At 43.8% G+C, this 13,247-nt stretch overlaps 1 protein-coding gene across 1 annotated transcript in view; it reads right to left on the bottom strand.

Moving 5' to 3' along the window:
• Positions 1–1,158: 1,158 nt before the first annotated feature.
• Positions 1,159–13,247, bottom strand: part of LOC144100918 (ubiquitin carboxyl-terminal hydrolase 43-like) — a 38,047-nt gene continuing 25,958 nt past the window's right edge. The window contains exons 11-12 of the mRNA XM_077633832.1: positions 5,335–10,853; positions 1,159–4,408 (exon numbers count right to left, since the gene is read on the bottom strand). Of these exons, the coding sequence (XP_077489958.1) occupies positions 10,758–10,853 (96 nt within the window). The 3' untranslated portion in view covers positions 1,159–4,408; positions 5,335–10,757. The remainder of the gene's footprint in view (positions 4,409–5,334; positions 10,854–13,247) is intronic.

The following is a 13,247-nucleotide window of genomic DNA, read 5'->3' as shown; positions in this document are numbered from 1 at the left end:
GAAGCAGACAGTGGACTGGGTATGCGACGAAGTCGCCATGAACTGGGAGATGCGCGTGCGAGCGCGTTGTCGGTGCGGTGGCAGGTGCTGTGTGCACTGGGGTTATTTTCCACGGGTGGCTTTCAACCTGCCGTTGGTAACGAGGCGCACATCGGCATCGCACAACCGACGGTAAGCAAATGCGTGCGCCAGATGTTGGAGGCAATCTGCAAAGTTAGCGTGCAGAAGGGGTATTCCCGCGGTTGCCTCTGTGCCACAGCTACATATAAATGAAACACGCTTATTTTAATGGCCGCCATTTTGGATTAGAGAAACCGAAATTATGTGCCATTTCGTCCCCTAACGTCATACTCATAGTTTTACCTCATGGAGGAAAAAACTAGTTTAGCTGCATACAAGATCAACGTCCCAAACAGACCCGGGCTAAAAGAGACGCCATACTGGAGGGCTCCGGGTAATTTCGACGTCTTAGGAGTTCTTTAACATGCACCGACATCGCACAGTACAGGGAAGTCGCAGGTTTGACCCCATCCACGGCGGTCGCAATTCTATGGAGGGGAATTGCTAGAGACCTGCATACTGTTTGACGTCAGTGCACGTTAAGAACCCCAGTCAGTCGAAGTTATACGGAGCCCTCCACAGCGGCGTCCCTTATACCCAGAGTCGCTTTGGGACCTTAATCCTGTAAAGCCACACCAAATGTGCCATAATCCTGTTTGCTGACCCATTCAAGCCTATACACATTTTTTAATATGGCACCCTCTGCTTACCTTACTACTATCACTATGACGACGATAAACACAAGGAACAGGTCTTTAGCAGCTATCGCTGCAAATACTCACAGAACAGTTGACAGTGTGTAATGAAATTCAGTGACAACTATTGAAGCATTAATGCGACAGGGGCCCAGGTCCCGTACTGAGGGCCCCATGTAGCAGAAAAGCCGGCGTTGTCGTCGGAGTCATTGGCTGTGAGCAAAAAAATCCTCAGCAAACCAACCTTGCAGCAAAGGAACCTAGGTCACTTAACCTTGTGGCATCATCACAACCTCACCGGATTGTGGGCAAACTGCACACTGTGGCAGGTGGCAGTTAATGATTGGTTACGAGAGGTTGCTTGGGAAGAGCAACCTGGGTCGCCGAATATGAAATGGCACACTGCAGGCAACATGGCAAAACTTTAGAAATGTGATTTATTACTCCTCCAAACCAGGTTCCACTCTAAATATAGGCTCAAACTGGGGATTCTAAACCAAATAAACAATTATTCATCGAATCACAACATCGAAGGCCATGCATATGAAACACTGCTCTGTCATTTAGAAGTTGGAAGACGAAACAAAAAATTGTCACAATGATTCTCTCATCACCACCTTTTAGACACTTTCAGAAACAATGGTGCGTACAAAGGACATCATAAAGCCCAATACCAGACAATTCCAACATACATCCAAAGCAGAACCATTTCTAATACCAACAGCAAAGTATGGTCAGCCAAACAGAGAGGATTTGAGTTTCGTTCAAATTGCTGAAGTTTGCATTCACTCATTATAAAATCATAATGACGCGTTTTTGACTGACTATGACTATTTCATAACACGGATATTATAAATGGTGGCAGAGTTTCACTTTTCAGCACAACAGATCTTTGACATACGAAGCGCGCAACTCAGTCAGGTAACTGGACTGCTAGGCAAAGAAAGTACACTCAAATCATGATAACACTCGATTCCTGGGTTTGCTTGAACAATGACAGAGTTCCAGAACAAACAAAAAAATGCAACGCCAGCTTATGAGAGACAATCGAAAATTATTAAATCTGCAATTTTAGCTGAAAATCAGTGCTATCCACTGCACATCCGGCGTGACAGCACTGCACTGTAGATTAGGGCCGTTTCACATCATGTGACTTCAGCGAAAAAATTTGCTGCAGTCACTAATGTTGCTCTGCGATTTTCGGTGAGTGCTTTCCAATGCAGTGTATTCCAGCAAATTCAGGCGGCCGACGTGCACAGCTGCCAGAAGCTGCCATGGGACTACACGTGACATGACATCACGAAGCTCCCTATTGGTCACTTGAAGACCGATCACATCGATGCTGCGACTTAATTCCAACCTGGTGGAAACCTGTCACAAGCCGCCTGCGACTAGACCAATGCTCTCTCCAGTCGCAGATTGACCAAAACTGCAGCATGTGAAACAAGCCTTACTCGTCTGCGACTTCCTTTAAAGAACAGATGAATTTCGTCATTAGCTGCTTAGGCCCATCTTTTAATGTGTTGTATGACTAATGTTCCTCCACAAAAACCAGGCAATCACAACCCATTTGCCATCTTGCTGCACAAGCGCAAACATACAAAAAGAGGGACAGGTGACTCTATTCCTGTTCACCTGCCATCCACGTGACCCTACTATACAACGGCCTGCAACTCTGCAAAATACAAACTCCGGGAGTAGAACAAAATGCAACAACTAAATAACGTGTGTAACTATGCATATAGACTATATAACAAATAAAACAAACCTCTCATATGTACACTCTACAGGTGAAACAGAACAAAGTGCACAGCGAAATACCTCCAACTAATTGTTCGAACGAGCTACAGTCCCGTCAAAGTGACGCAAACACGTCAACGACTATCAGTGCTGATATCAGTATCTGCAATCTTGTCGCCTGCAGCAACATGAACTAGGAATAAAGAATATATGTACAAAAAATAACACATGCATATCTTCTAGTCAGTATATTGTGTGCATCAAGGAATATAACTTACTGCTTTCCTATTTTTATATCATCAGTTGTTACCCTTTTCGAGGAATAACTTTAACCAAAGTTAAAAAAATAAAGATGCAAAGCTAACTAAAGAGCAGCCCCTAAAACAGGGATATTATACGGCTATGCTTTGTATCACAGACAGCTGCCTGAAATCGTATCGACTATTGCTGCCACTTGAATTGCCAGGCTGAACATGTTACATTGTAAGCTCTTTCCTTTTTTACATGGCAAATGGTGAAACCATCGTGCAGCAGCAACCAATATTCTCAATCCACATGTACTGTCACACTCAATATGACCTACAATGTGTCCACGGCAGACAAATGAGGCTCGCTTTATAGCAAATCAATGCGTCTTCGTAAGGAGCATAAATCGTGCATTCGGATACCCTGTTCTTTTTATTGCCCTGTTCTTTTCATTGGCCATGATCATGATGATGAATTCTTATGATGCAAGGGTAGCTTTGGCCAAATAGTGCCATAGTACAAGTTGTTTCCCTCTACTCAAAATGGGGTTAAAGATCCATTTGCCAAGCTTGTCACTCCAGAAAAGCAGAGCATCAGGCCAGGGGAAAGCTTGCACCCAGAGTATAACCGGTCGGTACCTGACGTCCACCTAGGGTCGTTTCACTGGCAACAAAATGAATAACTTTCAACGATCACTGCACCGGCACTGTTTCGTGAACCGTGCTCCTATTACATTCTGAGTGTTGCAACTAATATTGATTGCGACAGTACATGTGCTGAAATACGATTCTGTTTCACAGTAACGCTGAATTATTGCTGCAACTTAGAAAGAATAATCACCCTACATCTTTCAGCGTGGAGGATAACAACAACTGAAGAGTCAACAATTTTCTTGAGAGAGTAATTTTGTGTGAATATTACTGGAAAGCTGCAATTACCATTGACTCTCACAGAAGTCAAGGGTGCAATGATAATTAAAAGGAGGAGGAAAAATGTATGTAGAGAGAGAGAAAGAGAAAAAAAAAAGTCCTCTAAATATCTGTTCAGGGTTTTGCAAAAAAAAAAAAAGCTGCATCCAACACTGGCTCTGCAAATGACAACAGGCAGAGAAAAAGTGCGTGTAAAAGCATACAGCATGAATGAATACACCCTTGTGGTAGTCTCCTGGGGTGAAGTCTGGCTCAATCTCATCATGTGGCAGTTGAAAGTGCTAGTAAAATATTTACCTCCTTTTACACAATTTACATATTAAACATCTCCAGGGAAGAGTTCAAGCATTAAAGGTGCACTAAAGAGGAATCTGAACTCGTCTTTTTACCACGGGAACTCTTATCTAGACGTTCCGGGCATTCTTAAAAATTTCGAATTATTGCCCTGTGCAGCCGATTTCCCTAATTAAATCGAATTAAATGTCCCGGCTCGTGGCTTTTTTCTTTAACTCAGTGCAGTAGGTGGGCGGAGTCAACCAACGCGTGTAGTGCCTTTCAGCCAGTCCAGTGGCAGCTTCGCTTTTGCTTTTATTTTGTTTTTAAGGTTTCTCTGAATAAACAGTTTCAGTCACAGACAATATAGCCACAAATTAGGCCCACGGAAATAAAAATACACGTGGACTCTTTGATTTACGTATCACTCCGCCGATGGCAGAGCGGCAAGCCGCCAGGGACTGGCTGACGTGTTGGTTGACTCCTGCTTCCTACCGCATTGAGTAAAAGAAAAAGGCGGGAGCCGGGACGTTTAATCTGATTTAATTAGGGAAATCGGATGCACAGGACAATAATTCAGAGTTTCTAAGAATGCCTGGAATATGTAGATGAGTTCCCGCGGTAAAAAGACGAGTTCAGATTCCTCTTTAGTGCACCTTTAACACCCTTTTAACACCTTTCTGACAGTGTATTAAAGGGACTAGGAAATGATATTAACTGGGTGTTAAAGGGAGCCTGAAATAATTTTGATGGGCATATTCTAGTGCAACAGAACTGTAGAGGCAGTCTTTGTGGGTATTCGAATCAAATTTGAAAGCTCAGCATGAACCCTATAGTTGCCCAGACTGCCCACTGACGTCATCGGGCTAGGGGACGCAGTGGTGTTTTCCACCTTAGCTCGCAACCTTAATCGGTTGCGAGCAGCGATTTTGAAAAATGATATCTAAATTATAGGGTCCATGCAGAGCTTTCAAATTTGACTCGGATACCCGCAAAGACCACCTCTGATGTAAGTCATGTTCCTCCTCTACTGCCTCATCTCATACAATTCAGCACTCCCCCAAAAAATAAAGGTTACAGATTGGGACTGCACCCCACCCATGAATACGTCATGCATCGCTACCTGGTTTGTTTACTTCCGGTGGCCGCACGCACTTAAGCGCCCATCGGCGCAATCACTTGCATACCTTTCACTGCTCATTGCGAGTACAAAGTCGACTCGGTGCAACTTCTGTTATAGTCTTCAGACCCTACAAGCTTGCCCTGTGTAGACACTGGCTGCTGAACGCCGGTGTTGGTGGCAACAACTCATCGGCGGGCGCATAGGACTAACCTGCCGCAGAGACAGCGGCACACAGGCGCCGTTCCCCTCCCCCGTTCAGTCTGGTCACAGAGACGACTGCAAAAGTATGGTCCCTAGAAGAGACAACTGTCTCCCTACCCGAATTACAGCTGTGACACCATGCTTAAAGCTAATGACGGCACCAGGCTCCCTCTTACTCTCCATGACATCACTACAGTCATGATACATACATTTTAGAAAAAAACTGCCACTAGGTGGTGATCAATCCATGTTTGAATTCCGAAAATCATTGTTTTTAATATTTAATAAATCCACGGCTTCATTCCTGCTTAGTGTGAATGCTCAAACGCATTTGTTCTACACATTGAAAAAATTTACCAGAAATCTTCACAGCAATTTCCTAGTCCCTGTAAAGTAAGACAAAGTGAGACTACTTTACACCCTTCCAACCGCATTAACTGAAGGCTGCATGCAGGCATTGATAAACCCGCTAAAAAGAAAGGCTGGCTAGCTTCCAGTTGATATTTTTGATGTCCTCTTGGTTGTGCACAGAGCCGGTGCTTGGTCAGACACACAAGTATTGGGCTGACCATAGGAAATATGGTGAAAACAGACATTTTTATATATTTTTAAAGCAGTACGTAAACAGTTCCCCTTCAGTCATTGCACGTAAACACATGACATGAGGTCATATTGGTCCACTGAGCAGGAAAGGCTTCGAAGACTGAATCTATGTTACAATGGCATGTAGCCGGTAAAATTTCCAAGACAGATGTCTCATGTCATTGAAAAATGTCTGTATCCTGTCTGCAAACAAGCACCTGAAGGTAAACTATAGCACACGGCTGACTCAGTCAATTTGAGCCTGTCATTTTCATGACCTCCTGAATACATGTAGCCTATGAGTGTGTGGTGCTTTAAAGACCATAGAACTAACAGAGATAAAAGCAACAACAACCACTGACATTGCAGCAAATCACAATCTGGGAGCAGTAATTACTGCTAATATAACAGGCAGGCTCATTACAAATAAAGAAAAAAACCCCATCAAGATATCGTACATCAAGAAAATATAGGCTATCAAGAATGTTTGAGGTCATCTTCTAAGCGTATAAGCTGTGCCAGTTTGCATAGCTTACAAGTAATGGCTTCTTATACTTGGTTTCATCTTCGTGACTGGACTCAGTACGATATAAAGGGCTTGTACATTTAAAAACATACTGAGAGTAATTCCGTAAAGCTCTTTTTCTGAATAGAATTCAATAACTGGGCCTTCCATGAGGCTACCGTAGACGTGTGCATGGCAGGAAAAGATACTTTCATTGCTATGAAATTTAAAGTTATTAAAATAGTTCTTCCCCGGCACTCAAATTCAATCATGTCACGTTGAGTGACGTCGAGTGGCATGAGTTTTCTTCATTTAATTTTCCATATTTAGCTTTTGTTTTCCTGTTCCTTGTGAAATAAATGTGCACTAGAGGTTGTGATGCAAGCGCTACCTTAATAATATAGCCCGCAACCTTTCATTTCCACTTCTGAGTGACAAAAAGAAATCTCCATGTAGTTTAGTTGCCAAGCATGCCTATGGTGGTGCCACCAGTCTTTCAATTATCGCTCTTTTCTAGTTCAGAAAAGGCTCCGCACTTTGTGAGAAGTAACTCCTTTGCCAGTAAAAAATGCTGATAGATTGATCTGTGTCAACTTCTTTTGTCCCCAGTGTGCCGACGTTAGGCGAAAAACTCGGAAAAGCACACAATTTTCAGCAGCAAGTGAACAAGCTTCAAACACGGCTTCCAAGGAGAGAAAAAAAAAGAAGAAATACATACATCAAGCTGTTTGGTACGCACTTACATTCAGCAATGAATAAACTTCTAAAACAGTCTTTTGAGGGGCAAAGAAGCGAGAAAAAAATTGCAATGTAAGAAGTGGGTGCATTAACAGCCCGCAACAAATGTCAGTGTCTATTTCGAATTTCTAGAAGCTAGCTTATCTACTGGCTCAATTTCCAATGAGAGACATGAGGAGAAAATGCTACAATGATGACCCTGAGCGCAAATTAGTAACATGAAACGAGCATTAAAAGAGAGACCTAAAAAGCAGCACAGTGGATTAGTATAATTGGTAGGGGTGCACATGAAAGAAATGGCTGTTGCGATTCTTCTCATTTTGTGGTCCGTCTGTTGCTGCCATTTCCTTCACAACGCACCTAAAGAGCACTTTGCACTGTGTTATTTTTCCATTCAAAAATTACTGCCACAAGCCAGCAAATATAAACAACATATATAAACAGCAGCTTACTGCCGGCCCTGGAGCTCATCACGTCAGCTAAGCCAACAGGCATATTTGCAGCTGCATACAATAACCCAGAAATAACTTCAGATGCATGTCTATACATAAAGAACAAACTTGCAGATCTCTATGAGCATGAAAGATGGAAGTGCTGAACCTCATGCCTGAACAAGACAAGACTTAGGTTCTCAAACCATTCAGCAAAGCTAGTTATATGAACAAGCAAACACATGTTCATGTAACTCTGAAAGTGTGCGTGTGTGAGCATGCAAAAATAAATTAATTATTCCTAGCTTCGTTGCATGTGCTAAAAAATGATCCAGTACTGAGCAACAAGCGATCTTCTACTTACGCTGCTGACAAAAAACAATATAAATGCAGTCGCTCGCAGAACTTGACTATGTCAAAGCTTTCGGAAAGCAAGATAGGCTGGGTAAAAACCTGCAAAATGCCTGCTTTGGCTCATTCTTTCTATTTAATTTGTAAGAGGGAAATATTTCAGCCTATTTCTTTATAAACACCTAAAGAACCTTCCCTGGCAGTGTATGACACACACATACACACATGCCTGTCCTGATATGGAGACTGGATGGATTTGCAAGACTTGTAAACATTCCTCACATACATGTGGTGATGAAGCCTGCACTTACTTGGATGTTGTATGATAAGCGACTAACTATGTACAGAACCGTTCAACTCTTCATGCGTTAATTACCTCCAGGCCTTCTTAAATGACTCACAGTTAGCAATTAAATTGCAGCCACTCCATAATTGAACAGTAATTAAACTGAATAACTACAATTGAACTGCAATCAGCAATTCAATTGTTCATAACAATAAGGTCAGTGCCTTGCATTCCCGGTAATTACATGCCAGCTGTGATGCAATACATATCAAAAAGAAACAAGCTCAATGACTCTGCAACTTTATATATATGCAATGTAGAGTCAGGCCCAATACGGCACGGAATGCTGGAATAACCACTCTGTGAAACATCCAAATCCAGAGATTACCTCAGCGTCCAACATGAAAAAGCAATTTTTCAATGGAAGAACTACTACTTAGCAAGCGTCAATCTGTTCAGACTCCTCCAAACCGATGCACAACACCAAAACAGTCACTCCATAAAACCTGCACAGCTTACCTACCCTCAGCGTTAATTATAAAACACTTCAATGGGTGAAACTACCAGTCAGCAGATATCGATGAGTGAGGCCAAACTCAATGTGAAGAGTAAACTGGCGGTCAAACACCATTCAGCTGATCCACAGCACAATGAACGTTTAAAGTCAATATGAAGGTGATCGTTTTCATGCCACCTGACCAAAATGGAATTTAAAAAATTTTTTGGGGTGTGACAATCCCTCTCTCTGGGGGAAAAAAAAAAAAAATGCGATGAAAGAGCCAGCAATTCCCATGTATGTCGTTTGGCCTTCTTGCCAATACGGACTGCGGTAGACCACTTTATTTAAATAGGTTAGCCCTAACATGATCCCCTTAACATTGATTCTGACTGCACCAGGCTTTGCGAAGTTAAGATAAGTTAGCAACGACTGGTCATATAAGACCGGCGATTTGTCGCCCAACATCTACTGGCATAAAATGACGAGATTACAAGTTCCGTTTCACGTCCAAAGCCAAAACAGACCACATCACTGCTTCAGAACTGCATCAGTGATTTTCAATCGGTGGCTCTCAAACAATGTACTAATTTCATCAATCCATTTTTGGTTAATGCTTTATGCAAATCAAGAGGGTTTAAGCAAGTTAGTCTTCGCATGTCAATAAAACCTCCCTGCCAAATCTCTGCCGTCAAGGGGAAAATGCAGTAATGTGGCGCGTTTGGGCACTTGAACGTCAAACAAAATGCAGCCCAGGGATCATAATGCCGCCCGCCACACTGGCGGTCATTGTGAGGCAAAAAAGAAAAAGCAACGCACGATTTAATAAACGGCTAACAGACTCGATGTGCCAATCTCGCCACAAGGGAATGGTGAGTAAAATGAATGTGTTACACTTAGGCACCAATGAGCAATCAGGTGTGAAGTTTCTTTTTTTTCTTTTTCTGTACCGGCGACACCAGGTTTGTACTACACTACTATCACAAAACAATCACGCTAAGGGCTACTGGCTGCCGGAAGCCTTGAACAGTGCTCTTTGCAGAGGCGCCAAGTTACATACCATGTGCCAGAAAGCTCCGAATAATTAAATTTTTCCCCAATTCTTAAGACAAGTCATAACCCTCACATTTTCTAAAAGAGCATGCAGCACTGCTTCCAATGCCCACCAGGATTCCATGAGCATATGTGAAACACAAACAAAATCTATTTGCACCCACAGAAATTTGTAAACCTATGTGTGCAATGTCTCTTTAGTAAGAAGAAAACTGGTTCTGCACAGACAAATTCTCTTTTTACACAAATTAAACTGACTACACTCACAATTCCCCCTTCATGGTGCAACCAAACAATGCAGCTGCAACTTCAAGCAAATGACGATGCTACTAGTACAGCTGATACTCTACCTTATTGCTCTGGGAACCTATGCAAACATCAACACTTACAGTCTCAATACAGCGCTTTAACTATAACAGAACGGAGATGCAACTGGAATGGAGAAAGGTCGGGGGAGCAGGAGGGCTAACACCAACAGGCATGCTCCGTGGAGCATTCACAACCTTGCACATCACTCTGTGCTTCCCTTTCAATGTGCCAAAGACACTGGCTTATTACATATAAACTCTTGGGCGACAAGAAAATGCAATGTGGCGTCATTTTAAGGCGCAGTAAAACACTGGGGAGGCGAGAAAGTCAGGGCTCTCTTAGCATGTTAGAAGGGCTGAAGAGTACAAAAAAAGAAAAACAAGACTAGACAAGTTACGTCAAGAGCTGCTTACGATTCGGAGACGATTCGTTGTGGGAAGGAAATGGGCCCTTTAACGGCGCCTTCACAAGTCCATGAGCCTCCTTCACAGCTCCATGAGTCACTACTGCCTGAAAACACATCCACGCAAGCACACGCATCGTCCTCACCTCAAGCGACTGTCGCCCGCAACACGAGTCGAGGTGCATTTGCATGGTAATCGATAGTAGTGCGCGCATGAAGTGCTTCCTACGCGATGCTGTGGAACTCCGGGCCACTGCTTGTTGGGGCGAATGTGGGTTCCTGTTCGCCCGTGGCTGTTGTGACTTTTGGGTAGCTGGCCACCAAATGGGAGAGCGGTCAGACTGAGGTGATCGTCCAGAACGATTCTTTCAGGGCCCCAGGAGTTCCGTCTTCAGCCACAGGCGCACGTCTGTGTTCACTGCTCGTGATGTCCTGCGAGGGGGTTTTAAAACAGCATTTGCAATCTTGGTTCGAAATATAACCCGACAAAAAGAAAAAAAAATGAGTCACACGAGGGAAATGAATGGGCATGTTTGAGCAAAGCTTCCCAAACAGTAGGCAACCACCTGCCTTTTTTAATGCAGCAAAAATTTCTGGAGCTTTCAGCGCCAGATTTTCACCGACTTTCGCATACACACCTTTGTGGCAACACAATGGTGTCCACGCTGCAAAGAGCACCTGGAGAGCAATAAAGAGCACCCATGCCTTCCAAAGAATACGTTGTGTACATGGTTACGTATGGCCTGCACGACATATATGCATAGGTTGCCCATATTATCTAAGCGAGCTAGAAAGAACATGAAGAAGAGGAAGCAGCAGCATGCAAAGAAGATAGCCTCGATGAATACAGGAAATTTTATGGGTAATCAGAAGTAGTCGCACAAAAGCAATGGCCCTGTGGAGCATCTGCCTCGCATCCGGGACGTCGATCCCCAGAGCTGCAAGGTACCCACCAGTTTTCTAATGGGCACAAGATTTCTCCTGGCCCGTTCCTCGACTCTTCTGGGGCCAAATGCTTGGAAGAGGGCCTCTGGCCAACCTTACCACCCCCTCGATGAAAAGTTGGTTCACGAGGTACTGAAATCCGCATTGTGTGGTAAAGGCCATGGTAGCCCTTTTTATTTTAACGCAATAGCCTTAAAGGCCCCATTACCCAGAAAATCCAGCATCAGCGTTGTTAGTGTTGTGAGCGAAAAATCACGAGCATGACTCTGGCAGGTGGTGCCCAGAGAGCAACCTAGGAGGCAGGTGGGCCACCTATGTCACGTGACCTTGCAGCGTCATCACAACCTGCCCACTGGATAGTGAGCAAACTGCCCACCGTGGCAGGTGGCAGTTAATTTAATGATTGGTCGCTCAGGAACAACAACCTGGGCCACACAAGGCCCACCGCTGGGAGCACCTGCCATCGCAGGGCAGAGGCGCATCGCTTAACCACTGCGCCAGCAAAGTATGAGGACTTCCAGGGATGTATTAATATAAAGTAGAGAATGACCAATTCTGCACATATGGGAATGAACCCATTACGCTATCGCGTCATACCCTTAAGGCGAAGCTTCAGTGACCGCTCTAATCTTTTTTTCTCCTAGAGAAGCTCGAAAGGGCTTACATGAGAAATACATGCCACCTCATGATAAATTGAGATACTGAAAACTGGCTACAGCACACGAACTGAACACCAACAAGCGAGCCCCGTGCGCAAACTGCCTTTGCAGGCTAACGGTCGCTCAAAACGTGAACGCAGTGTGAATTTGTAAATTTGCCCACATCCATCCTTACATCTCCAGGTCACATCCTTAAAACTTTAGTAGCTTCAATTGCAGAGCAAATGTGGTTCGGCACTTAAACATTACCACAATGCAGGCATAATCAACTAGCATTCAAAGTATTCATGGCCAGCTGAATTGTGACAAGTTTTAATAAACAGCAATTGGACTATATTCCAGGACAACTATGCAGCCAATGCTACGAGCCGAAACATGCCCCTTCCTATTCAGAGGAATATATAGCCCCTGGCTACAGTTAACAGTTTCCTCTTAAAACACAGTCGTCGTGTAAAAACAGTTTTTTTTTATTGCAATCAACTGCTTAAACACGTTCGGTTATGCACAGCTTCTATAGATGGCGCCAGCTACACCACCGACAGAGCAGAGGAAACTTGCAACAACCAACGTGCGAGGTGGCTGTCCTGCATCTGAACTATTCGGAGTGGCACATTTACAGACGCTCCGCCCCTGTAGATTCCGCCTCACTGCCAAAAAAGTGTCCCCGGGTACAGCATGACTGAAGACGCAGTTGAAGGTTAGTGATGCAAATACGTACTCCAATTTTGATGACTTTCAAGAATGGCCAGCAATTCATTGTAAAATAGGTCCTGTGAACCGTGGATCAACAAAAATCGTAATCCTCTCTTCCAATCCATCTCATCCACTACATTAAACATTAAACAACTCGCAGACACTGCTTCTTGAATTAGGTGGTCTAAAACAGTAGTGCAGAAAATAAACACACACATAGTAACAGAGGTCCTTCATTGTAGCACCATATGTAAAGAACACTGGTTTGGCATTGGTATCCCCAAATGGGAGATACCCGTCACAGTTTAGTTCAAAGCAGTGCGCAGTACAGTGAGCCTTTTGCTCCTCTGCCTTTTGGGACTCTGTTATCACTCACAATTCCACTGCCATCATCATCATCATCATTATAATTATCATCATCATCCCCTCCCCTGCCACATTCAATGCAGAACAAAGGCTTCTCCCACTGCTCCCCAATTAACCCTGCATTGTGCCGTTAACCACCTCCTGCCACCACAAAGACAATCCT

This window comes from Amblyomma americanum, chromosome 8, assembly GCF_052857255.1.
Source record: "Amblyomma americanum isolate KBUSLIRL-KWMA chromosome 8, ASM5285725v1, whole genome shotgun sequence".
Classification (NCBI taxonomy): Eukaryota; Metazoa; Arthropoda; class Arachnida; order Ixodida; family Ixodidae; genus Amblyomma; species Amblyomma americanum.
The sequence above is the reverse complement of the archived record's forward strand: the minus strand, read 5'-3'. Positions and strand labels throughout refer to the sequence as shown.